The 27,748-nt window shown below is 39.1% G+C and overlaps 1 protein-coding gene across 11 annotated transcripts in view; it reads left to right on the top strand.

Annotated features, from left to right (window-relative positions):
• Nucleotides 1–310: 310 nt before the first annotated feature.
• The window catches only part of LOC122773576 (rho GTPase-activating protein 12-like), a 46,309-nt gene continuing 18,871 nt past the window's right edge, over nucleotides 311–27,748 (top strand). For 6 of the 11 annotated variants that reach the window (XM_044032403.1, XM_044032393.1, XM_044032385.1 and 3 more), the window contains exons 1-2: nucleotides 312–561; nucleotides 7,860–8,627. In XM_044032403.1, coding sequence (XP_043888338.1) covers nucleotides 7,935–8,627 — 693 coding nt within the window. In that variant the 5' untranslated portion in view covers nucleotides 312–561; nucleotides 7,860–7,934. Of the gene's footprint in view, nucleotides 562–7,859; nucleotides 8,628–27,748 lie in introns of all 11 variants that reach the window. The other 5 variants (XM_044032429.1, XM_044032420.1, XM_044032412.1 and 2 more) reach the window with 2 other exon arrangements.

Raw genomic sequence — 27,748 nt, 5'->3', positions numbered from 1 at the left:
CTCACTCTGACTATTTTTCCGCTCGTCCGAAACCATTGCGCAGTTTCGTTTATTCAGTGAATCCTATGCTAATTAAATGACGCGACAGACGCTGGATATTATTCGTTTAATGTGGGCCCAAAGTTGTAATGACAGGTACGTAAAATAGCTCTTTTACGTACCTGTTTGTCTCGTTGCTTGATATTTTGATTCAGACCGCGGTCAAATTAACTCAAAGGGCATGTGCCAACCGGAAGACGGTCAAAGTTTGTCTTGGAAAAAAAAGGTGGAGTAACACCTCTTTTGCATAGACGCTCTTTGGCAGAAGGTAGTTGCCAAAGTTGTGAGAGCAGAGTAAGTGTAGTGAGTGAGTGGGTGAGTGCACGGGCACGAGTATTGTAGGAGATTATTGAGAAGAACAGGAGAAACGGGAACGACGCCGTTATTATCGGACTAACCCGACGAGTCAAGTGGAGAAAGCGTTTGATACTGTCGACGGAGGAAGTTAGCAGGGGATTCTACCGTCACCCGGGACTGTGTCTTCTCCCCGCCGTGGACTGTCTCGTTCCCGCAGTGAAGAAGGTAAGTGAAGGTGCGGCGCTGCTCGGGACACTCAGGAATGTTTTAGCCACACAGCTAATTAGCTAGCTAACGTTAGCGACAGGACAGACGGACGTCCTGACAGCAAGTTCAGCTTAACACCACATAAACACTGGGTTTAGGTTGAAAGTGTGGCTTTTACAACCACAGTGAAAGTACAAATGACAACTAACACGGCTAATTAAGTTTAATAGGAGCAATTATAATTTACGGTTAGAGTTTTCCCGTCCAGGGAAAACATCCTTATTATCACAGTATGGAAAATACACGCCTGACAGAAGTTACAGTTATTACAACCCATTGGAATCAGTGTTGAACCATTCAGTTGCTGAAAAGCCTTTACTGACTGAAACATGTTTGTCTACAGGAAATATTTATCAGTTATGTTTAAACAGCAGTGAAATCACGCTGTCATGGAGAAATGCCACTACTCAAATTTACCTTTTTACTCCAGCACAGATATTCAAATGGTCATTATCACTTCTTTCAATTCAAAGAATGGACGCTTTCATTGTAAATTGTCAATTACTGTTGTACAGTAATCTCTTTGTTGAATTATGTTGTCTGCACAAATTTAATGTCCCGCAATACATCTGTAAATAAATCATAGTATTCACTGGTAGTGCTATCTGCAAGATATTGGTATCGTCAGATATTGGCTTTTAAACGTGTTATTGGATATAGGCAAACACATTGCCGATGTGAGCAGGCTAAATAAGCTGCTACCACCCCCGATATATCGGCAAAAAGTCTAGTATCGTGCATCTGACAGCCTTGTTGATTGATTGGTTGGTTAGTTCGTTACCTGTGGTTACATGCATGGCAGCAACATTAGGATATTAATCAGATTAAGACAGTAATCTGAATAAGACACCCCATTTACACAACTTTATTTATGTTTTGAAATAAATCTACCTGTGTTCTGTTAAAAGTAAAGGCCAGTATTTTTAACAGGATGTAGACTAATGTCAAAAGTCACATTGTCGGTGTCCATGTCAACACAATTAGACATTATTTTGAATAAGTTTGCATGAATTGCCAAATGAATGTTTAATTTATGTGTCTGCTTACATGTTGCAGTGCATATTACAGTCATGACACACTTCTACTGGCTGTAAAAATCCAATAAGGCATTATAATCTGTGTAAAAAGTGCATGTATTTAAGCATGATCTCATTAGTTATTTTTAATACCTTATTGGGGTGAAGGAGGTAATCGAAAATGCTACTTGACTGTCAATTTAACTGAGTTAATATTGAAATATTGCTGTCCATGTAAACAGTACCACAAACATTTTCAATGACTTAGGGTTAGGTATTTGCTTACTAAATATGTCAATTATCTTTACTGCAAATACAGTATTTTTGCGCTTCTATTCAGAACAAAATCAAGCCATTTAAAACTTTGTTGGGTATTTTCTCTGTTGCAACTTGCAATTTGATTATCAGATGTATTCTCTCTGAGTTGGTTAAATGATAATCAGATGGTTGAAAGCAATGAATCATATCATGATATTTGTTGCATCACATGTGTATCTGATTCAACTTGAAGCTGGTAAGCAGGTCATTGTTGTGAAGTGTGAAAAGAAAGGTCAACTGTTTGGTAGATTTAATATTTCACTGCCTGCTGTCATTCATAGCGAGATGATGCACTGGCCACTGAACATGTTGTCTCTGTGTTTTGTTTATGTTGTGAGCCCTCAGTTCTCTCCTCACCCTCATAAGCCCACTGTAAGTGAGTGGCAGCTGTGGTTTGTTGAAGTGTGACAGACTGTGGCTATGACAGTAACAGCAGAGAACCTCAGGGAGTTGAGTTTTGAGGAACATTGTGGTGAGAAGTGTCTAAGTGGGACAGTCTGTGCTGAATCCCAGCTGTTCGGGCCAGTGAAGGCCTATATTCGGTGTGACTGAATCTCAAGGTCACAGTGAACTACTTAACCACTTCTGCTCATTCTTGGTGTAAGACTAATTGCCATTTTTAATAATTGGTGCAGTTGTCTCACCTCTTCAGTTATTGTGACATGTACATGGCTCCAAGATGGCATGCTTGCTGACTCTAGGGGTGGGTCAAAATGATATATGATATATCAATACGACAATCTATAAGCGGACGCACACATCTCTATTTTAATTAACAAATGAAGGCACTCTAAAGTAAACAGTCCCTGCCATTTTCACTGACCAAACAAAGCTATTTCATGTCTCCTTGTGGCGGCGCTGCTCAAATTAATGAGGGAAACTTGGGTGGAAGTTACCTGGCCGAAGACAAGGGAGTCTACGGCGGCATAATGGCGGAGAAAGCTATGTTAAGAGAAGCCCCACCCACGTTTAATACATAGACTTTATGCAATTTGGTCTCTATGTTGGAAATAAATAGAGAAATCCTGTGCTTTTTATTTTTCACAGATGTTTTGTTTACTTTCCCTGTGATTCCCACCCCTAGCTGCCACACCAGTGTTGGGGACATATCATCACATGTTCAGTTAGTATTGTGCTGGGTCCTTGGCCATTGTTGACTTGTTTTGTTTTGTTACTTAAAACAGCTTCCTGTTGTGACCCAAATAACTCACCAATGGGAGTAAAAAAAAAGTGACTGAGTGGCTAAACAAAAGACTAAAATAGTGTCCAGTGAACTCATTGTGTGTTTTGATTTTGTCAATTTTTTTTTTAAATACTAATATTTCCAGTCGGCTCTCTTCAACTTGATTTCCCCTTCCTTTAGTTAATATAACTAATTCAAATGAACTGTGGCCACCCAGTATACAGTCTGCCTAACAAGAATCATGTGAGACCTGAAGCAGGGGAGTGACTCTGTTGTCTCTCTTGTCCATGTCAACATTTCATAGAGTTATCTTAAAAAACAAACCCACTCCAAGGTGCTGTTCTGCTGACACATGAGAAAATGTGAGGGTGTGTTTCCCACACGTGCTGACAACGACACATTTCTAAAGCCTGTATGGATTTAAATACTTCCAGACACATGAATTCTTCTGCAATCATTTCCCAGCACCTCCAACATACAAAATCAACAGACCAGGGCCCCGACTTCATGTCCTATAACTCTGGCTGGTTTCATACTGCCTACCTACTTGTCCACCCCCCATGTCTCCTGGTAATCTTATTACCATCACTTTAGATTAGGGTGCTTCCTCTGATTTTGCTGATTGGTTTCTGAGAAGATTTGTGCTGTCTGCTAAATGGCCACACTGTTACGTGTACTTAATCTAGATAGGGATAAGTGAAAGAGACGACAACCCCCAGTCACTTAGCCTGCTGAATCCCTTTCAATATGAAGAACTAGAGAACTCTGAAAGTATCAGTAAAGCATGTGTGTTATTTGCAGACATGCTGGGCTGAAGTCATTTGGGTAATGACATTTTGAAAGCATTGTTTTTCACATGAATTCTCAGAAATCACATGGAATTACAATCTGTTTATCATTTGATAAGGTTGGGAAAATAAAAATATATGAAGTGATGCTTCATCAATATTTATTTTAAACCTATTGTAAATATGGTTCATGTTGAGTATATTTACATAGAGTGCTGCAGTGAGCAGATGGTTAATTGAAAATAATCAGCAACTATTGAATTAATCAGTAATCATTTGTTCATTGTTTCTATTTTATATCACATTAAACTGGATATATTTGAGGGCTGTTATTATGTTATCAAGCAAAATTGCTTTGTTGTTTAAGAAAATAATGGAGAAAAAAAAGTCAATCAGTGTTTCCTAAAACCCATACATCTGCACACATCCAATAATTGAGAAGTTGCTATTGTTAACAAAGGACTCAACTCCACACATCATCTGCACTTCCTCCCATCAGCCCTTCCATCTGAATGAGGAGGTCACAGGTTAACGAGGAAGGCTACCACTTCATGTAACAATATGCCCAGCCACCTGGCTTAATGCGTAATTAGCCTGCTGTACTCTGTGTATTGTGACTGAGGAAGTTTGTTGTTTCACTTGACTAATGGATGATGTGAGCACCTTTAGCCTGAACCTGGTTTTTCTCTGGTGATACGATCTCTCCTGTCCTTGTATCAAGAGTAATTCACTTACTCTTGGCCTATTCACACCTAATAACAGTGCTTTATTAAGCTAATACACATGCACCTGAGAAAAAAAGTATGGCTCATTATGAAACTGTGGTGGGAATGTAGACAGCTTCTGAATCCACATTTACGGTTCTTTGGACACTATTATCTTTTAAAGATTCAGTGTGTAACATTCAGTGGGGGGTTACATTTATATTAAAATTATATTACATTGTTTTTTGTAGCCATAGAATAAGCCTTTTACACATACTCTATGTACTTAAAATCCTTGCAACTTGTATGTACCTTGAACAAACCGGTCAGAGCTTACATTTCACTTTTACTACAAAAAAGAAGCCAATGCATAAACCAAATTTGAAACCTCTGTATTGATCAGGAACCTCAATACAATTAGCCGAGGTGAGTTGGGCTGTTGGAAACACGCCATTTGACTGAGATCTAACAGTGCTTGTGACTGATTCCCAGACTGGCTGTCATGAGGCATGCAAGAAGTTACGCCAGAGATGTAGCTCATTCCCCGAAGTAGAAGAGGAAGATGGGCCTTAACACGTGTGTTTTGTTTGATGAATGAAGGAGAAGTGGAGAAGATCTAAAGTGCATGGATTAAAATGAGAGCAGGAAGTTGCTCCACATTCCACTGCTGACCATCCCAGCTAAAATTAAAACACATTACTGTAATATGTGATGTAAGTGACGCTTGAGACAGATTTAATAAAATTGTGATTGAAAGGAATCTGAATCGAAGAAGACTACCTTCATTAAATGTCTGCAGGACATTGCAAATGGCTTTATTTCAGTTTCGATATATGCTGATTAATCGTTCAGCTATAAATTAAACCATAGGGATAGAATAACCATACAGACTTTGCTGATGAGGTTAGTTGGTGTGTGGTTTGTTTAGTGCCCAACACTAAAGAGACTCCACTGAACAACACATGGAAGAAAGAAGCTTTGTTTTTGTTTCTTTATTTCGATCGTAATCATAATTAAAACCATTAAAGGATTACAGCTTTATTAAGTGAAATGTTCACTTGTGATGTGACCCACTTTGTCATGTTGTAGGTGTGATTGTCATTGTAATATCCTGCTCTAACAGCAACTGACACTGTAATATCCTGCCAAGTCGTATCAATGAAATGAGGTTGTGTCTGCATCACTTTCTTTAGGAACACTGTCTGGGTTGTTGATGCTCTGCAGTTTGAAATACATTCAGCCAAACTTAATGTTGTTTTCGGTGGCAGGGGAAATAAGATGAACTTCAGCATGAGATTATTTTTCGCTTTATTACAGTTTTGTCCTGTCAGTGTAAACACCGTTGAAGTGCCAGAAATGATTCAGATGTTTGAGGTTGACTTTGTGATTTAATCTTTACCAGAACCTCAAGAAAAGTGTTTCATTGTTGATTCGTCTTGATTGTTCTATGTGATATATGATATATTCTATGATTTTCCAGAGAGCAAATTGACAAGTTTATTATGTACTTCACAACCCAAAGGTAGACTGAGCTAACTAAATATTATACTTATTATAATATTAATATTATTAATAGTATATTTTTTGTGTACGTTTTATTAAAATAAATCAATTCTCTGTGCACTGCTCAGTCAAACAATGAATTCACTTTTATTTTGTTAAAGCAGGTATGTAGCAAGCTCTTCAGTCTAAATATCAGTAACAGCTAAACCCCCATTAATTATGTAATTTAACAATTCAAGTAAACTAAAAGACATTTAAGATACTTTTCCTGGATCTTAGATTTACCTCCCAACGTTTCAAGAATTTAACATTTTCTTGAAACAAGTCAACTTGAACTTGTCAGAGCATAAAATCTTTTGTTCCTACTTGCACCACTGGGCCCAGCTAGTACCACTAGCACTGCATCTTTGTCAATACAAAAAAACAAACAAAAAAACATACTACTAGAGGTTCCCTGAGGCAGTTTTTGACAACATCTAACCGTGTCACATTCCTGCCCAACGGCAACACGTGCATGATAACATTATCTTTTCTTTGGCCTCTGTTTTTGTCATTTTTCCATTGGTCTGTTAACACTGAAGTCACGTTTGCCTTCAGAGTTCACCACAGATAGAAGAATCACTTTTAAAACGTGCATGCTTCTTGTCCCTGGCAGTTAAAGCGTGAGCATTTCAAAGTTCAGGTTGCTCAAGGTGTGTTGCAGCCTCACCTCATGTTGTAAGAGTGTGTCTGTGTGTGTGTGTGTGTGTACTCAGATGTGACTCCAGCAGGAAAGTATGCGTGTGTGATTTCACTAATCTCTCCCCTCAGCAGCAACATGCCTCAGTTGCGGTCAGACAGGAAGAGAGAGGGGCAGAGATACACTTGTGTAAGAAGTGAGATCATGTGAATCACATTATTGTTTCCCCACCTCCTTTTTGATCTCATGTGCTACTTTGCAGTAATTAATGGACTGAATGGTCAGCTTTTGAAGAGGGGCTAATGTCCTTCAGATTAGGTCATATTCAATTGTTCTGATTAGTTAGTGAAATATAGGCCTCAAAAGACATGGCAGCCTGTGTTTTTATTGTGTTAGACAGAGAGACAGAGAAAAGGAAAGAGGAGTATTTTCTAATTTCTAAATACATCACCTAAGCTAATAGTGATAAACAATCACCTTTACTCACAGGTTCACACACTTGTGAGTAAAGTATAGACAGTATAAGCCAGGATTGCATTTCTCGTGTGTACTTTTAAATATTGTATTAAATTATAATACATTTTATATTTATTTGAAATGGTTTGACGCTAGAGTGAGATTATCCACAAATCCCGAAATATGTTATAGTATTTTTTTGTACGATATTAGGCGAAATACTTCTTATCATGCTGTAATTATTATAGTGAATCTTAGTTTTTTTAGAGGAAAATATATTTGTTAATACTTAGTCGACATTTATACGTGCTAGTTTTGAATGACCACTGTAAATGTAGATAACTTGTTTTAATTTTGCCAACAAGGGTGTGTGTTAGGACCATAAGGAACACATATTTGTTTATTTATCCAAATTAATATTGCCAGCATTTTTGTATGTGAAATGTTTCATTAGTATCCTGCAGACGTAATGCTTGGTACAAGCATGAAATAATTTGATACCATTTACCAAAGGACCCAGGATTAGAATACTATTATGGGACATAAAGTGACATCACAAAGTGTGACAATATTTATTTAAAATCATAATTGTTTGTTGTTTTTCTTTAGGTCTGCTCATGACGCAATGCTAAAAAACATCTCACTCTTGCGGTGAGCTGAGGTGTGTGGACAGTCAGAGGCATCATGGCAGAGCTGCCTATTGCCCCGGGAGAAGTCTACATCGAGGTGGAGTATGACTATGAATACAAGTCCAGCAAAGACCGCCTCATCACCATCCGGCAGGGGGATTGCTACATGCTGATCAAGAAAACCAACGAGGACTGGTGGCAGGTGAGGAAAGATGAGGGGACTAAACCATTTTATGTGCCAGCTCAGTATGTCCGGGAGGTCCGCAAAGCCCTAATGCCACCACTTAAACCATTCCCACATCCTCCTGCTGCCACCAGCAATGCACCTCCTCAAAGTGGAGGTTCACTCTGGGTAAAGCCAACTAGCCTGGAGCTGGGTCTCCAGGATCGGCCTGCAGAGGACCTTCACAGACGTGAGTCCAACTCCCGCCGATCTCCATCCGCACAGACCAGCTCCTCTGGTCACTTTAGTCCCCCCACCCAACGCAGGGACAGTAACCACCGCCATGCCCCCACAGACCACGACCGAGCTCTGCATGACATCCTTGTTCAGGGTGGAGGTCTCCCGCCCGCCCACAGAGGAGGGTCCAGCACTCTGCCCCGTGCCCGAGCTCGATCCCCAGAAATGGCAAGGGCCCCACTGGATGTTGACAGCACCCAAAACTATGACTCAGCAGAAGAGGAGAGGCCCACCAATGACTCGGAATCTGGAGACGAACTGAGCAGCTCTTCCACTGAACATCTCCAGGTAAAAATCGAGAACTTCTTCTTCTAGTGTTTGTCGAATGTTTTCATACGCATAAAAACTTTGGGCTCATTTATCTTCTGAGACCCAGTTTCCCTATCTGGATCATTTTGGTTACTAAGAAGTTTTATATTGTCTGTAGTACAACAAGGAGACTGTCCATGTTCAGGAGCTCTGTTTTGATGGTGTAGGGCAGTGGTTCTCAAATACCAAATACCACCTGAGAAACTATTGAGCTCTTAAAGTAACACCATTATCACCAATATTAATATGCAGTGGTGTGAATAGGCCGAGCAGTCAGCTACAGACTATGCACAGATGGCAGATTTATTCCCAATAAGATAATTTGCTCATCCTCCTCCTCTTCCTCACATTTATTTCAGATACTGCTATACTATATGTACTATAATACAGATACTATAGATACTGCACTCAAACTTGCTCCGCTCCACTCACATCACATACCCTGGTACAGTGTACAGTAGAACAATATTTCTGATTTTCCACTGGAGGAGGCTTGCGTACCACTGGTGGTACACGTTCCACAGTTTGAGAACCGTGGGTATAGGGTGTAGGCTCAAATGCTGATGCCTCTAGTGCAATATTTGCAGAGTGTGATTTGATGGGTCATTGCTTGGCAGCTCGCTGCCGCTTTTAAGTTTGAGCATTTCTTAATTTCTACTGCAGGCAACATAAGGCAACAGATCCACAACGTAGTTCAGCAACGCCCAAAGCATTTAAACTGAATGAGCAACGTTACAGATGAAGCCTCCAGCATGTATGCATGAGTGCAGTGTAATGAACCACAGGTATTATGGGGTTCACCTTCTGCTTGTTCCCACAATAGTGTTGGAGAACAAGCTATTTTCTGGATCATTCACTGGGTCTCTGTTGGTGAAGCTGTTTGAACAGTTGGCTCCTTTTACTCGTTCTCTTGTTATAGTTGTAGTTAGTTTTCCCTTTCGTCATCTATTTACATGTTTCAGTGAACACGGTAACAATGTGTAACTGAACCTTAGGCCTTAGGCCTTTCACCTGAAAGCCGCAGTGAAATGAGGCAGCTCTTTGCTTGTGAGCTTGGTCAGTGAGGGTTCTTGTTCCTGGACTAGCTCAGTCTGTTGCTGAACAAAAGCTAGTAAGAAAATAGAAACTGGCTCTGTGTCATGTTGCCACTGGGTGTATACCACTTTTTGTATATTTGTGTGTGTGTGTGTGTCCAACTGTGGGAAAGAGGGAGTTACGTTTTTTCAAGTTACACTTTTATTGAATATAGGAGTTTTACAGTTATTGTAATTTTTGCCTGAATAAGAATACACCTCACAAATATCACAGCACTAACTGTACTGATGTACTGACACACTGCACTGTACAACTACTCAGTTATTCGTCTTTGTATATTTGACTTTTCGGAAGAAGAAATGTGATCCGCTAACCCTTACTGTGACATAAATGCTCTACTGAGCATAGGCAAATGTCACCATGTGACTAAGATGTGAGGAAGTGCTGCAAATGTTTTTTTTAGCACTTAGTTAAAATATATATATATACTGCATATACATAAATACACACTGTCAAAGAAACTGAAGGAACAATAGCTACTTGTTCTGGGTTGAACCCGCAAAGTAACCTTCAACATGTTTGGTCATAGTTTTCAACAAGAAAAATATTGCTTTCAGTCACAGTCAAAGCAAAGTATTCCTAAATCATACAGGCACTGATTTATGTGAGACTCAACGTATACAAAGTGTAACCTTTTCTTTTAGACTTTCAGTCGCCGTGTTAGTCACTTTGGCCCATATTTTTACTCCCTCAGATTTCAGCGAGATACTGCAAGTCACCCAGTGACGTCACTGTCATTCAGTGTGATGTGTTTGTTAAAGGTCACCTTAAAGTGAACACGTACGTAAGTTTTGGAAATTCTCTGGAAAGTTCATAATGGTGTTCCTTCCTCCCTCGACCATTCAGTTTGCCATATCAATGGCTGTAGAAAGGTCAGAGTTGTCAAGCTTGTTTTTGGTTGTGTATGACCAACCAGTCCAGCTTTGTCTGCAAATAAACACTGTGTGATTTTCTCACACTGTGAGTCATTCGATCCACAACTTAAATGATCACAGTAAAGGCGAACTTGGTGCCTGGTAATGTGAGTGAGGCACCGCTGAACAATGTCAACAGGAAATATGTCGTTTGGCTTGGATATCAGGACACCTGGTACACAGTACAGTCACTGTTTTGTGTCAGTGTCATGTAAGTATCATGTGTGTTAGACTGTGAGTTATCACAACAGCAGTGCAATAGCTTTACGCTAATGTGATTTAATCACAGATGGTCACTGGCAAAACCTGCAGTTCAGAAATAAAACAAAAACTTTGGGCTGCACCAATGAAATACTGTGGTATGAACAAAACTATACAGAGGAAGACAAGATATGAGGAAGACAATTGCACACTCCGTCACCTCAAATTAATACTTAATACAGAGAGAAACGATGGCCACTGCACCAGTGGCTAAACAGGTGTTGTGTTCCTTTAAGATAATTTCACTCTCACTAACTCATTGCACATACATTTACATACTAACTTAGTGGTTAACTTAGCAATGGTGGCTACATGCTCGCCCTCTCAGTCTCATGTGGGTGAAGCCAAACACAACTGTACATAAATGCCGACCACAGTGTTAAGCAACTTAAATGTATCGCGGTGAAACTCGGCACAAAATTTTTTTAGTTTAACATCTGCTGTCATATTGACATTTTGAGGCAGTGTTTTGGGGAGGTAGCAGCCAAATGCACAGTAATTATTTTTTGGTTATCCCTTATCATATATCATATAATATGGAGGTACATATGTCCATCTGTCTGTCGCAGCATGGCTTCCATTTTCACATGCAGTGTGATAGTGTGTGGTCATGCACTGTGGTGTCCTGTTGCAGGTAAAGAAATGATGAGTTACTCCTCATCCACCTTATCTGGTATATTTCAGGAAGGACCTTTTAATGACAGAATGGTTACCACAATGGTATTCCTTTTATTGATTTATTATTGTTTGGTCAGGCGGATCCCACTAAACTCCTGTGTGCTGCATAGTGGGTGATGGTGACGTGAAACTGTCCCAGTTTCAGTGGGTTGATTGTTTGTTTTTCCTCTGTCCTAACGACACGCTGCTGCTGATAACACCACAGATGAGAGGCGGGACTTCCTGAAATGTACAGACTGTGCTTCTTGTGGGAAAAAAGACCGAGGGTGAAAGTGAGCCTGTGATAGCAGGAGATTTACTGAACTTTAAATCAGAGCAGCAGTGTAAAAGCAGAAAGTAGAGCAGTGTGTTGAGTCTCCAGCTGCCAGGCCTTGGTCCTTATTGATGGCTCATGCAGCTCCTTATGATAAGCTTTGTGACCAAGCAGTGACAAGTGTGTCTGCAGAGCTGTACAACTCCTCACCATTCTCATATCTGTTGACACTGAAGGCCTACTTTGTCAGTACATGTGTGATTGGTTCACTTTTAATAGCAGCAAGTATATAATCTAGAATGAGGGGCACATTGCAATAATCAGCAAAATGATCAGAAATAACACTTGGTAGATTGCTGCTGTTCTTGATCTTTTGTTTTGTGTCATTCCACATTATCCACTTTCAATTTCTCACCTCTTTGATGCTATTCAGAAATTCTGTTTAACCCTCTTATGACCATCATGATAATCAGGCCGTCTGGATTTATTTTGATTTTATAGCTGAAGTATTGTCAAAAAATGTTCAATGAGTGAGTGCTTCTGCCTCTTTTTCCAAGATTCACTCTGACTGTCTGGCAGTTATTCAACCATTTAGGAATTACGGTACTGATAAGCTGATGTCACAAACGTATGATGCGCTTGTGAATCTTGTCAGTTATTTGGACAGCTGTTCTGTGGAAATCCTGAGGGCTACCGTAATGACAAGTATTTGGGCACAAAGCTCTATTTCTCTGCTTTCCGGTATCCATTCATCTATCTTCTACAGCTTTATCCTCCACATGAGGGTCGCGTGGGGGTGTTGTGCCAATCTCAGCTGACAGTGGGGCGAAAGGCGGGGTCACACCCTGGACAGATCGCCAGTCCATAGTTTTTGAGTTTTCTAGATATCCCAAATGGTCTTGGAGTTGCAGTAATGAGAAGTACGCATGCCAAATCCTGTTGGCTATGAGAACATGGTAACAGAAGGGTTAATGCAATGATGTAAAAATCCAAGAACAAAATCCTAGAGAGGAGATTGTTTCTTGATTGAAGCTATGCTGTAAATTCAAGGTTCTATTTCTTCTTTAAAGTAAAAATGGGTTTTATAAAAGCCTTTGCTGTGAAGTAGCTTCAGGAAGAAGTTAATTTTAAGATACGATAGTCCTTTAGCTGAGGTCAAGTTAAAAGTTAGGGTAACAGTTATATATGGCCTTTACTGGCATTTTAGTAGGAAGTGGTTTTATGAAAACTATTCAGCATCTGAAGTGAGGTTTTTTTTTTTTTATATGCCCATCAGCCACTGATTCCTTGTGAGAACTCACCAATTGAGATATCACCTGACACCTTGAAAACATCTTGAAGCCCCTTGTCTCGGTGGATTAGACATTGTGTCCATTGAAGCAGATGTTTCCCTACAGCCACTAAGTGTAATGGTTGTCAAGGTCTCAGTGTGTTTTAATTTGTTGCTTCACTGCACGGCCTCATCCTTTCAGCATTACGACATCTCTCTTCCTTTTGGATCATCACTGAGTATGCCATACACCCCATGCAGAGTTTCACAGGCTAGTGCTGATGCCAGTGTTGGGGAGTGAACATTCTCTAGTACTTGAATTTGGCAATGACATATCATTATTAAAGCCTTTTTTTCCACATATGGATGTAATTGAGACTCTATTATGCTTCATTTGTAAAAACGTTATACAATTATTACAAACTAAACACACATTTTAAATATATTAAATATGACTTTTTGTTTCATGTCCTAATGCAGTCATAATTGATATGCAATGTCTGTCAGAAAAAAATGCAACGAGAAATTGTCGCCAAATTGTTTAGTCCTGCATCTCAGGACATTAAGAGTTTCACATACAGCATCAGGAAAATGGCTTGACTTTACTGTGTTCCTGAACCAGTTTGTGTTTGCAGGCTGTCGGTCAGATCATCTGAGAAATGAACAATAATTTGTGGTTTCTCTGCATTCACTGTTGGAAGAAACACACACCTAAGGCTAACCCCTTCTCTCTCTCACAGTCAGTAACACCATCACTACCCTGCAGTCTCCCATCGTTCTTCATGACAGCTGTAATCAGCTAAAACCCTCTGAGCAGGATGATTGATTGGAGGAAGCACCTCCTCAATTCACTGATTTTTGTTGCGTGGCAGGAAGTGGAGTTGACATATGTTTTTTTGTTTACACTGTCACACCTGACTCTACATGAAGTGATTGAACATATCCATGTATATTAATGTTCATCCAGTGCACATAAAATTAGTAATATATGAATCCTCCTTCAGCCAGTCTGTACAGTCGCTCAGTCATGTCTGTTTAGTTATTTATCAACTCACACATGAGCAGACACAGCTCACACGCACATTCAATCATCTTCATGTCTTGATAGCCTTCAATAAATAAAGTATGAAAACAATTTCAACTAAAGAGTTTAATAATTTTTCTGTACATTCATTTATTATGTCACATGTCGACTGTGGCAGGTCAAAGGATTTATTTCCTTCATTTCAGGTTTTCAGGAGTAAATCTTCCCTCAATATTTTCACTTCACTTGGCTTTGATTTGTACTATAAATAATTCCTGGGAATTCTTTTATCCTGTTATTGTGTATTTCATAGCCATCATTACCAAACATTAGGATTACCATGAATGTGTTTTTCAGAAATAAATAAATTACATTACATTTGATTTTTCAGCTTCTTAAAACAATTTGGTCCGTAAAATAATAATCGTAATCACTGTTGAATGTTATGATCCATTTCAACCAAACACACATTAGTTAGCCGCTCATACTGTTGGCGACTGAAAAGTATTGTTGAAATGAAATGCATGTCTTACGGCTGTTGACAGAAGGGGAGTGTTAGTATCAGTAAATTTAAATAAGCAGCTAAGACACTTTCCCAGACGTCCTCTTCATGTCTTCATGTCAAGCTGAAATAGTTTTTATTGTGAAGTAAATCATTAAGGATCATTTTCTGGTTCACATAAACACCCTCCCACCTTCAGGAAAATCACCATCAGCAAACAGCAGTTAATTCAGTTCAAGTCTCAGTGGAGCTCTGCAGTCTGTGGTGGTGTCAGTTTGTGTGTGTGTGTGTCACCAGTGTTATGAAGCAGCTCTGAGGGCTTTAAAGTACTGCTCTGTACTGATCTCCACCTGAGACACACACAGAGCTGCAGTCGTCAGGCGGCTGACCCAACCCTTCTCAGTGTGTTTAACTGTTGTGTAACAGAGCACCGTTAAGACCAAGTTTGACACCCTAATGCAGTACAATGAAATGCAGTCCCTTTTTATCATGAAGCAAAAACCCTGCTCACATTACACAAGAGAATAACACATGTTAAATCAAATCTTTAAAGGGATGGATAGAAAGTTTTTGTTACTATCATTACTCTGTATGACAAAAGTTTAAGTTAAATGGATTGTAAATTTGGTTAGGGGAAAAAATGGATACGGTGAATATTTCGTGTTGTGATATTATATCGCTTTTGAGACACCAGATATCCATTTTCTTTAACATATAATGCTTTTTTTTTTACTGATGTTGCAAATAAACATAAATCAATTGACGTTTCAGTCAGGTGCTGTTGTGTCAGTATATCGCAATATATGATTTCGCAGACACTCGTGATAATGTATCATGATTTACAGTATATGCTGCATTGTGGTGTCTCTGACGATTCCCACCCCTAGTATTTGTCAGCGTTTGGCCTGGGGTAACATACAAGTGTATCCTTAATAGCATCATATATCATATCACTAAATAACAGCTGCATTTGTAGTGGGAGTGTTGTGAAGATTTGTCAGCTTTTCCAGAAATCAACTTGTGAAGAAGATCAGAAGGTTTAACTCAAACAGATTATTTCTCCACGTTAGAATCTTATAGATGGATACTGTAACTTCCATAGCGTTGGATTGAGGGATTGGAAGCTTTAAAGACAAACACAGCTGCCAGTAGTAAAACAAATATCCTTGATAGTGATTATGTGGGTTAATCCAGTGTAAATTGCGACTATGCCCTGTATCGCTTCTTTGATGAGAAACAAAGATGAGAAGTGTCTTGGTAGGGCAAGGGGCACTTTGTTCCCCTCTTCATGGAGCTTTTCTTAATCTCTCTGAGAGCTGCTATTGTGTGTGTGTGTGTAAAAATGCATGTTGGTTATTATGTCAGCAAAGGCTGTTTGTTGTGCAGGCATTACAGGAGAGCAGGTCAAGCTGTGAGTTATGTGGCAGCTGTGGGAGAGTCAGCATCACTGATCGCTCTCTCTCTCTCTCTCTCTCTCCCTCTCTCTCTCTCTCTCACTGTCTCTCTCTCTGTTTATGTAAGAATGTGTGAGTGAATAAGAGTTGGTGTGTGCATGTGTGAGTGTGTGTACAGGGCCTCAGTTATCTTCTGTACCACAGTGTCATGTCAGTCAGACAGAGAGTGTGTGAATAGGCAGAGGCTGCCGCGTTTCGCTGCATCATCTTTGTCCTCATCAGCTCCACTGGCCATTTACACTTTTTCCTCTGCAGCGGCAACTCACCTACAGGACAGTATGTACCCAGATGAGAATGAGACGGTAAGGCAGCTTTTTTTTATCACACTCACAAAACTGCAGGAACCATCACATGCATCAGTCAGCAGCAGCTCTCTTCACACAGCTGCATGTGCATTTTCTGCCAAGTCAGAGCAACCCCCTGTATAGTATGTTGTTCTGCTGTGTAAAAGTAAACCACTGCAGTGAGTGACTGATGTCTGTAAATGTTTTTTTTAACAAAATCCAACTTGCAGCAGAGCATTTAAGTCAGTAGGAAATACAGATAGCAGCTGATGCAGTTAAATTCAGTGTGTGTTTCACTCTTTGAATTAAGTGCTGTGTCTACAGTATTATGCACCAATATCTAGAGTTAGCTAGATCACTTTTTTGTGTCCTATACGATGCTTATATCACATCCTTGAATTTACACCTGATATTGATCTGTCCGGTCTGACTTTATTATCTTTTCAACAACTTAGCTGTTTGTAGGACTGCAACTCATACTGCAACTTTAATAATCAATCCTTCAACCTGTTAATTATTTTGACTAATACGATTAGTACTTGTTTGTTTCCGTAACATGTCAGAACATGTTGTAAAATGTTGATCAGTGTTTACCAAATCTGGAAGTGATGATGTTCTTGAATGTCTTGTTTTGTCCACAAATCAAAAATTATTCAGTTTGAATGATTTCTTTGTTATACCAGAAAATATTCACATTTAAGAAGCTGAAAAGATTAATTATTGAAAAAACACTGATGCAGCTGTCATTGCTGTCTCACGCTTACGCACAATAATTCTGTTGACTGTAAGTGTTGCCAAACTGCATTGTGGGTCTCCTTTACTTGGCTCATGTTGCATGCTTAAGAATCTGAGAAATGCTCAACTTTCCAAGCAGCAGCATGAGTGTTGACCAATCAAATCACATAGTGCACATATTCCAACACAGGTGCTTGCACATACGTGCGTTAGCTCAAATACTGCACTGCCAAAACAGAGCTCTCAAACAGGATTTTTCTCCCTACTGTTGATGTTGTCGTACAGGGTGTGCCCAACAATGGTGAACACAGCAAACATCACTTTGGTAATAATAGCAACTCTTGCTATGTAGTTAGCCATGACAGCACTGCTTTGATAACTACCTGCAGCACCAAGTGTCAGGCCTGCCCACCATCCCTGACATGGCAGATATCTCTCTTTACAGCATGGTGCCTGTGTTAAGTGAAGCATATATGCTTTATTTAAGGTTTATGAACATTATCAGACTTCACATATTTATTTCCTAATGTCCAATAGAGTGATTTTGGCCAGTATCAGAGTGTTTTATTGGCTCATCCATACAGATATCATGATGTAAATGCAAGTGGAGGAAGCACTGAAGTTGCCCACAGAAGCTTCCAGTCAAACACGCACTCACAGCTTATGTGACTGTTCTCTCTCTCATGTCTGTATCTCTGTGTGTGTCTCTCTCACACACACACGTGCACACACACCAGATCAGCTGATCTTGCAGCTTTTGTTTACCTGCTCAGGGCAGACATGTGTTTATTATCTATTTGTTCAGCTTGAGCGCTTCAAGAGATCCATAACATTGATCACTGAACGCCTCCTCAGCTACTTTTTCCTTGAATCAATAAAATTGTTCACCAGAAGAGACCGACGGGAGGTTCAGTTGGTGTCACCCTGAAATGTTTGAACTGATGATGGCATGCGACAGGATAGCTAAGAGGATGTGCTAAGCACTGGCCATGCTTCATTATATAAGCTCCGGCCACAAAGCATTTGTTTGGACAGCTGGCTGGTGAGACGAGCTCAGGGCAGCAGAGAATAATGGGATGGAGGACGAGGACAGGGTGGAGTTGCAGACACAGACCGAATAAAACAGTGACTGTATACACAGTTGGGACAGGGCGTTATTGCTTTTCAATATTATTGTGATATTTTGAGACTGTTTGATATACAGTACAAGATATATCTTGATATAAAGCTGGACACAGGCTGTTTGAGCTCATAAAACATTTCCTTTTTCGAGGTTTTCTCTTACTTTGCAAATACTTAGATGTACTATCTACCCTAAAATAATAATAATATAGCAATTACTGTTACAGATATTCTAGCTGTTTATGATCTGTATTAAACAACACATGTATTGTTTAAACAATTAAACAATACACGTGTTTAATAAATCTGCCTTTAGAGTTAATTGTAAATGAGAAGATGAGACTTCTTTTATCTCAGCTTCTCAAAGGCTGCCCTTTCACTGTGATCAGCTCTTTCCAAACCAGTATCTCTGAGCAGCCACTAAATGACAGAGAGCCATTTCCACCATATAATCTCCCTGTCCAATATAAATAAAGGTTTGCTTGTGGCCCTGCCCATGTGTACTTGTGTGTGTCTAGCTGATGACAGCCCCCACTATAATTTCTCACTTTCCAGAAGACAGCACTGTTTAGTGTCCACTTTGCCCTCAAGTTACGTTCAGAGTCAAAGATGATACATTTGGAAAAAACAGGAACAAGAGTTTTCTTTTTCTTACTGTACTGTCGTCCAGTCTTGATCTGATTATTGTTTCTTTTCATGAAAGCAAAGCTCTCTCTGAGTTTTCTATTTTAGTCATGTAATAATTCAGAAAATGAATTTGATCTTTTAGATATAGGAAAATTAGCAGTTGACACTTTCACTGCTGTTTAAGCTGCAGTACACGTTACACTTGATGTTTATTCATTGATGCGGTGTTTTGTTTTTTGTTTTTGTGGATACAGCCATTTTTCTGACTCTGGCACAGAAAGATTGTTAATTTTGTCAACATATCTCCAGAGCATTGTTTTTACATATTGTTTTGCATATATGTTTTTTTTTCTTTATTAAATATTTAGTTTTAAAGCTGATGTCAGCAAACTAATTTCCCATCTGGTGCTGCCTTTAACATTTACTCAGAGACAACCAGCTCAACAAGCAGAGACTCAACTTTTGATTTGACCAAGTGTTGTGAGATACTTGAAAAAGAGCCAGAGACTGAAACAGCCATGGTACTAGACCTTATATCAGCGATATGGTGTCAGAATATAGAGCTATTTAACATAGATTTGACCAAAAGCTATTTACATCTTATATACATTCATTTTGTGACGATTGTGGCATTGTTCTAGGTTAAGATGTACTAAAGATGAAACAGGCTCTATGTTTTCTTCATTGCTCAAGGCCTTCTTTTTTTGTTTAATCATAAATTACTTAACTGAGACATGTTTAGGCCAAGTTGTTGCCGAATTGTTTCAAACCTGCAAGTTCAAACCCTGATGCAGCTGTGGCGAATGTCTGCCTGCTGCTTGAATCCTGAACAATTTGCAAAGATTTCAGGGCGATCTGTGCAGAAAATTAGCTTTAAAATACTCTGACTGTGATATGAGTGCTTTGGAGGAACAAAGATAACAGAGCTGCAGAGTCATGCTGTGGAATTGGCTGCACACTGTCAGCTCTCCTTGGTTTAATGTCAACTCATCTCCTGCAGGATAAAAGCTCCTTAACTTCCTGTGTGGACTGTGCCCCTGGGAAAATTCTATTCCAGATTAGATTAGTAGATTATTTCAGGAGCCTTGTCTGCCTATTCCTCCTTCCTTCCTTTTCCTCTTCCTCTCCCTCTCCCCTGCTGATAATTCACAACTTAATACATTCACATCATCTGTACTTATCTGCAGATGTCTTTAAATCCCACAAATGAAACTTATCAACTCCTTTTTTCTGTCAAGTCTGAGACATGATGCACACTTTAGTTCATTTGCATTCAGGACCTGAAATACAGGTTCAGGCCCAGTGAATTGCTGCTATTCTGAAAAGAAAAAAAGCAAGCATTCTTTTCCCCTCAAGGACAGTTGGATTCTAGTGTGTGCCTTTTGTGAATACAAAGTCAAACCACACAATGCTTGTTGTTATCTTTCATAAAGGTGTGCTGGTCTCTCTACCCACTGTTGTCTGGTCATTTGTAATTATTGAAAGACAATCTTGTGTTTGCTGTGCTACAGTATGACAAGTGGCAAAGGTATTACTTACAGGAAGACAGTATGCAAACGTCATCAGCTCTGGAGTTGTCTTTTATCATATTAAAGATGTGTCCACACACACACACACACACACACACACACACGGAAGGAGAGAGGGAGAAGGAGCGCGTATATCCTGACGCAGTGCTGTAGTTGAAGGGCACAGTCAGAACAGACATGCCATGTCATGACATGCCACTAAATTAGATGAATGTGATATAGCAGCATCTAAATGGTCACCGACAAGGTCAGAAGTACAAGGATAACTGTGGAGACATGTCACCCAAAGTCTAAACATGAATTCTTCACTTCAGCTTAAGTTAAGTTCTCATCCTTGCATTAGAATAAAAGTAGTTCATGTTTTGATGGTTGCTCATGTAAGTATTCCTCATGTTTTTATGCGGTGACACTAGCACTGCATCAAAAATGTGCAGTTATTGCAATGTCAACATGCACAATATACATATTACAAAAAATACATTAAAAAATCCCCATTAATACTTTCAGTAAAACCATGTTGTTGGAATATATATATAATTCATTTCATTTCAGTGTCTACAAAGGCTACTCAGTGTCTCATGTTGGCAGCAAAACCGAAAGCAGAAAGACAACACGTGACACCAAAAATTATGTCCCCCAGTTTTTGTTTTAACATAAAGAATAATGCATAAATCAGTTATTCAGGAAAATGTCTTGCATTGCTTTCAGACTGATTCTTGTGTTATGCTACTTTATACCATTGCCTCATACCTAGCGCCACATAAGCCTTGGTGTTACCGAATGCCTCTCTTGGGTAAATTCTATCTTTTTTTTTTTTTTTTTAACTTCAGGTTGGAACATGTTTGAAGGAAATAGCAGTCAGGTACTGTGGTATCTCAGAAATTGAATCTTACTTCTGAATAATTGGAAAGTGCAGATTTAATTTTTATTTATTTATTTATTTTTTATATCTCTATGTCCCTGTGTACATATGAGAATGACCCAGTGCAGGATTAGTATGGTCAGTGATCACTGCCAGCAGCTGGCTCGTCTCTCGCCATGTAGCTCCACATAGATCTAGATTTAGATGGAAAACAGCCAAGAGACCTGCACCAGCAGCTCAAAACACATGTGCACAGCATTTTTTTACCTTCTCATATTCTTCTCATATTGCCCACACTCTGTTCTTGAAACAAAAAGTTTGTTCTTCGCCGTATGAACATATATTTATATTTAGCAGCAGCACCCTGTTTCACAGACACAGTAGTTGGCCACTATTTGTGTTTCAGTACAACTGTGGACAACGGGTGCCGATCTGCTGTGTTTCCGATCTCTGACACCCATCTTTTAAACTACTAAGCTGTAAACAATGTATTTGTGCTGTTGCAAAAGCCATACCCAGCCAGTGTTGGACTGATCATGAGTATTTTTTGAGCTCATTACTAAGGAATTGCTTTAAAACATAGTTAAAAGTATTTTTGAGTGACAAAGACTTTTTAACTTTCTATCGTACTAGTACCAAGAACTGTCTTCATCCCATTTACATAATGTTTGCTCTAAATTTGTGCTGATAAAGTCATTTATCATAAGAGATGTTCTGACATGCTACTGGTTGATGGGAGGAGCATCCTTACCCTTTGGAACTCTCTTCGTGCTTGTTTCTTCCTCATACTTGCCCTGTACTCTCCTCCTCATCTTTAAAGAGGTGCACTGTTGAGACATGTGGCTTTAGACCAGGACACGTGGCCGTCTCAGTGTAGCTGGAGGAGGTGAAAATTATGAGTGCATGTCTTTTTCTTTCTTCTTCTACACCACATTCTTTGTAGTGAGCAGAAACATGTTGGCACTTGATCGAGGTGACCAAAGGATACAGAAATATTCATCTCGTGTTTTGAACCTATTGGACAAGAAAACACAATGAAGTATAGATGTACATGAAAAGCAGCACTAATGCAAGTTCAGGTAGTGAAGAATAATGAAAGGAAAACAAAGGGCACAGCAAAGTCAGCTGCTTCCTTTTCCAGAGATAACACTCATGTTGTCCTTTCATTCAGAGGCAGCTCTTCCATCTGCATTGTTCTGTGGTTTAACTGGGATACACAATGATCAATGAGGTTCTGACGGCAAACACAGCAGACTACACACGGGCAAAGAGAAACAGGAAAGAGTAATAAAACTAATGCAGGAGTTATTTTTTATTATGGGTAGTTGTCCTCCGACAAGTGAAATCAGGGAGAGGGGATTGTTAGTCTGTTTCTGTCTCCTCATTGAGTTGATGGGCTCTATGGCTGCACATTATTTCCTCTTCCCTCAAACACCAGTTACCTTGCTCTGTCATTCGCTGTGTGAAAACACTTTGGAGGCAGCTTTTGGGCTCATCGTCGAGCTTAATTACACTAAACTTTAATTGCTCTGTTGTTTTGTCTCTGCGTGCTGTTGCTCAGCTTTCACACATCACAGTTATTTGTATATTCACTTGCTCTATCGCAGTGTGTCAAAGTGGCTCTTGGTCCTGAAGGCATAACTTGCTCCACTGATGTTTTCCAATTAGTTCTAGACTATTAAATATAACCCAGAGTGCACCTTTGGTTTGTCACATAACAATTATTTTCTTTATCTACAAATGTACTAATTACTCTCCCATTCTAAATAAATTATCAAAATTAGTTCAATCTATAAAATATATAGTTTAGCTTATATTTGCCAATTAACATATTGGTTGACTTTTTAAATGTCCAGGACTCAAACAACATCTGTACCTCAAAAAACACAGTAAATAATCTGTTTTAAGTGTTGAGAAATTGGCTGTTACTTGACTGTGAGTCCATATTCCTAAGGTTTCAATTTATTTTGATTTTTGTTAATTATTCATTTTGGGATATTTGTGTTTTGCTAGAACATGAAAGAGATTTTCCAGAAGAGAACTTTTATGTCTGTTTTTCAATGATACCAGAGGCAGCCATTCTCTTAAAAGATATGTCTTGCTATTCTGAACTCCTACTCCATTGTTTTTTAAATGTGGACAAAACTAGATATTACAAGAAGAAAGTTGACTGGGTTATACTAGCATGATGACTCTATCTCATGCTGGTGAAACTGCTGCATATCAAAATCAATCAGCAAGAACCAGTGCTGTTTCTGGAATGAAGAAACGTGTTATTTCACCCCACATCTGCCTGTAAGTTTCTGAATAAACCTCAGTTGGCTTAAAATAACTGTCGGGCCAATAACCTACTTTAACTAATCAGGCCAGTGCTGCACTGACCTCCTTCATGTTGGTAGAACTGAAAAAGTTGCTTCAGGCTACTGAGTGGGTAAGTTTCAACTGCTTTTAAAGCTATTTCAGCGCATGCTGTCTGGTGAACACATCTCAGGTGTTGTTGAACTATATGTATTATATTTATATATGTGTATATATGTATATATATGTATGTATATATTTGTGTATATATATGTATATATGTATATGTGTATATATATATATCCATATGTATATATCCATATGTATATATACATATATATGTATAGCGCTACTCATTTTCTGCCATTTATGAAAAATATCCATCTCAGTTACAGCAATCCCTGTGATTTTGGGGTGTTTCCACAATTTGTGGCGCTAGTAAAAGGCCACTTGTGTCATGTCAAGGCGTGACTCACTCCTTTTCCAGCGCACAGTCATTTATGAGGTCTACTCTTGCGTTTTTGCCTCAAATATTTGAATGACGCTTAGTGTTTTCGTTAATGTTTAGCCACATTAAACCGTTTTATCAGATCATGTTTTGTCCCAGCTCTGAAATGTTCCTCTTAGTTATTTTCCAGTGTTTGTCCATGACACTCTGTTGATAATATTAATGGATGAAGCTTAGGCATCAACATGGAGTGTTTCATATTGTATACTATGTATAAAGCCTATATTTGATGTGCAGTCCCTCAGACTGCCTCTATCATTAGTCCTTCATGCGTTTGACCATTCACCCACATGTTTGACCTCACAGCCATTATTAAAGGAGAAGACGGTGGTTTTTCTTTGGTCCAGAAGTGGAAAGAAACCGTTATGGGCAATGACCTAAAGCTGTGAGACTGATGTTGGTGTGGTGTTTGTGTTTGTTGCTAAGTGAGTCTGTCCACACCTACAGCTTCTCAATATCCAGCCTGTAAAAATCTAATTTGTAATGGGTTCTACTAAGAAATAATGGGCTGTAGCCACAGATAATGATCTGGAAAATTTAATTACAAAGTGATTCACAAGACAGTAAAAGTAATACTGCCATCAAAATAAGTTAAGAACTAAAAATTAAAATTAAATAAGAACAACAGTTTAAAACAAAAAAAAACTTAAATAGAAAAATTCAAATGTGAACATCTGAAAAAATTTTAATTCCATGAAATCAGCAATAATCTATCTCAAATTATTTTCAAACATAAATGTGGAAAGGCCCTCGGATTAAGTAGTAAGTAAGTCTTATTGGTATATTTGTTTATTGATCCTTTCAGTTCCATGTCAGAAAAATAATTTAGAAAGAAAATTAGATATTAAAAGTTTATAGACAAATGGAAGCTCCACTCAGTTTGGGCACCTATTTAAGAGGTAAGTTTTCACTGAGAGCCACAATTTTCAATATTTAACAAATACTTAAATAATTGAAAGTACAAGTCTAACAGCGTAACTCAAACAGATTTGTAATCCCTTTACTTGGCACCAAAATGTAGGAGGTAAGGCTCTCATAGCAGCACCAAGAGGAGCACTTAACTTAACTAAATGTGTCATAAGAAGTCCCCTGACTTTGCTCCAGCTAGTATCATCACTCAAGGCAGCCTGGTCATTTTTGGATGAATAAAGTCTACTTAGATAATGACTGCGCTCCAATGCGTCTCCTTTTATTTCTGTCACACACACTGAGCTCAGCTGAGCATCATGGCAGCGATGTGTCCCTGTTTCTCTGGGTTAATGGGCATATAACCTCATTTATGTCCATGAATGAACATCAAATACATCTGGACATGGCCTTAAAGGAACTTTGTCTGTGTTTGAATGAATAATACTCAGTCTTGTTTCTCCCACCACTGGCTTCAGTCTGAACTTATTCAGTGAACCCAGCTGGTTCAACAGTGAAGCTGTGTGTGTTGTAATATGATCTGACAAGTTGTGATACAAGTCCAGTTGTGTGTTGAAGTCCATTTTCATTAGCTTATCTTGTTTAATAAGTTCAGCTGCATGAAACGTCCAGTTTTGACTGAGAATATTAGTAAATAGAACTGTAAAGTTATGTGTTGAGCCGCATTTTTGGTCATCACTCAGGATTCCTCCGGGGGACGACAGAGATTCCGCACTGGAGCTTTAATATTCGTGGTTTGGTAGTAAAAATAACAAAATGTCCTGACATTACCTGCACAAAAATGTTGAGACTGGCATTGACAGAGCCTCTTTATCTCTGCTTCATATCTTCATCCCGCTGCTCAGCTTTAACGGCTGAACAGAGGTGGATTAAGATAACAGGTGTCAAGATGTAGACATCCATCAGTGGTGGTTTAGATTGGATCTGAAACCCCGTTGTGATGTGGTCACAGAGGTCAACAAACACGGGACAGCAGATAGTCTGCTCTCTACTGGGTCTTTGTGAAAACGTGAAAAGCCACCAGTGTGGAAAAAAAAGCTTAATTTTCTTCTTGGCAACTAGGGCTGCAAATGATTCATTCATTAGTTGTTTTTGGTCTATGAAATGTCCAACCTTAAAATGAATATTTCAAATATTTTTGTTTTGTCCACAAACCAATATTATTCATTTTCAATTATTTCGAATTATATTTATTTAAATTTGTAACTGCCAACTAATTTTATAATCAATGAATCATTAACAAATCAGTGCAGCCCTACTGGCAACAGTGGTTATGCATCAAATGACAATAGGAGAGCCTCTGAGTGAGAGTGAAAAGCTACTAGGCATAATCTTAAGTCACATCCAATTTTCCCTTTGCATCCTGACCACTGACCACACCTGTCCACCTTTTACAAAATCAGCCCCACCATCCTTAGTGGGGACCCCCTCCAGCATTTAGCCATCCACAGTGATGGAGAATTAGCATCACTAGCTGTGACCAGTCAGGTAGATGGAAAAGGAGGATGAATCATTCAGTCGTGATCCTCCTCAGTGCTCTCTACTCCCTCTGGAGCCTCTGACACACAGCACTGATCTTACATGTGAGGCTGAGTCAACTCTGAAGATCCTTTTTTTTTTTTTTAAAGAATGTGTGAGAAAAAGTTCATGTGTCACTGCAAGTAAATTCTCAGTCCCAGAGAGAAAAAAGATGTCATTGAGTTTTTATGAACACACTTTTCCTCACTTGTTTTAGCCATCTCTGGTTGGAACTGTAAGCCACAAAACCAAAGCTCAAAAGTGCCTCTTGTATATTGAGACTTTCCTGCATTTTGAAAAGGGTGTCTGTGATTCTTGAGCATCGAGGAATAACTGTTGTCCTCTGTGGGGAGAAGGGCAGAGCAGCAGCAGCAGCAGCATCCAGACATCTGCATTTGCTCCACATTCACAAACATATGGTCAAAAACTGCAGTACTGGAAAAGATCATTTTGCTCCGATTTGGACACTGTTGACTAATCCAGTCTTACTTTCCTTTAATTCATTTGTGTGTACTTGACTCATTCTTGACTCAATCCAGTCAACTGTATACAGACCCCACATAGCATCCAATGCTGTAGGAAATGTGATGCACTGCTGTGAAATCAATGAAGTGGACATGAGAAACTTGTGCCACAGTCTTTTGGGTACATTTGTACTAAATCTTATCTTGAGGTAAGATTTGAGACATGTCACAGCTCAGTTTTAGCAAATGAACTTGCCAATCTTTCAAATCCCATCAATATGAAATTAACTTAAATGGAATAAAGTGAATTTAATACAAATTTCTAAAACAGCATTTATATATGAAGGGCCTGAGTGGGAATTCTCAGCCCTGGTTTGAAGACACGGTTAGATCAAGCTGCAATGGGAATAAAAACAGCAAACAAACATTGTGTTTGATTTCTTTTCTGATTTAAACATTGAATGTGTAACACATGTTTTAAGAGCCTAGTTACTGTAGATTCTTTAAGATAAAACACGGTGTGTTCAATCAGTGCAGCCTCAAAGCTTCACGAGGTCCCTCGGGTACAAGCTCTCCTGGGCTTTTCTGCGTTTCCTTTTTCTCCTGTTGAATGTAATCACACTGGAGTTGTGTAACTGCCTTGGGTGGTGCCACTATTTTAAGAGCTTTTTGTGTTGACTTGCAGTGTTTTGTGGGTAGTTTGTTTTAATCCCTGTTCAGTCAGATTTACTGATATGACCTCCGAACAGAGTGAAAGACTCACCATGCTATAATG

Source organism: Solea senegalensis, linkage group LG1, assembly GCF_019176455.1.
Source record: "Solea senegalensis isolate Sse05_10M linkage group LG1, IFAPA_SoseM_1, whole genome shotgun sequence".
NCBI classification, from domain to species: domain Eukaryota; kingdom Metazoa; phylum Chordata; class Actinopteri; order Pleuronectiformes; family Soleidae; genus Solea; species Solea senegalensis.
Note: the sequence above shows the minus strand (reverse complement) of the source record. Positions and strands in the feature narration are given on the sequence as shown.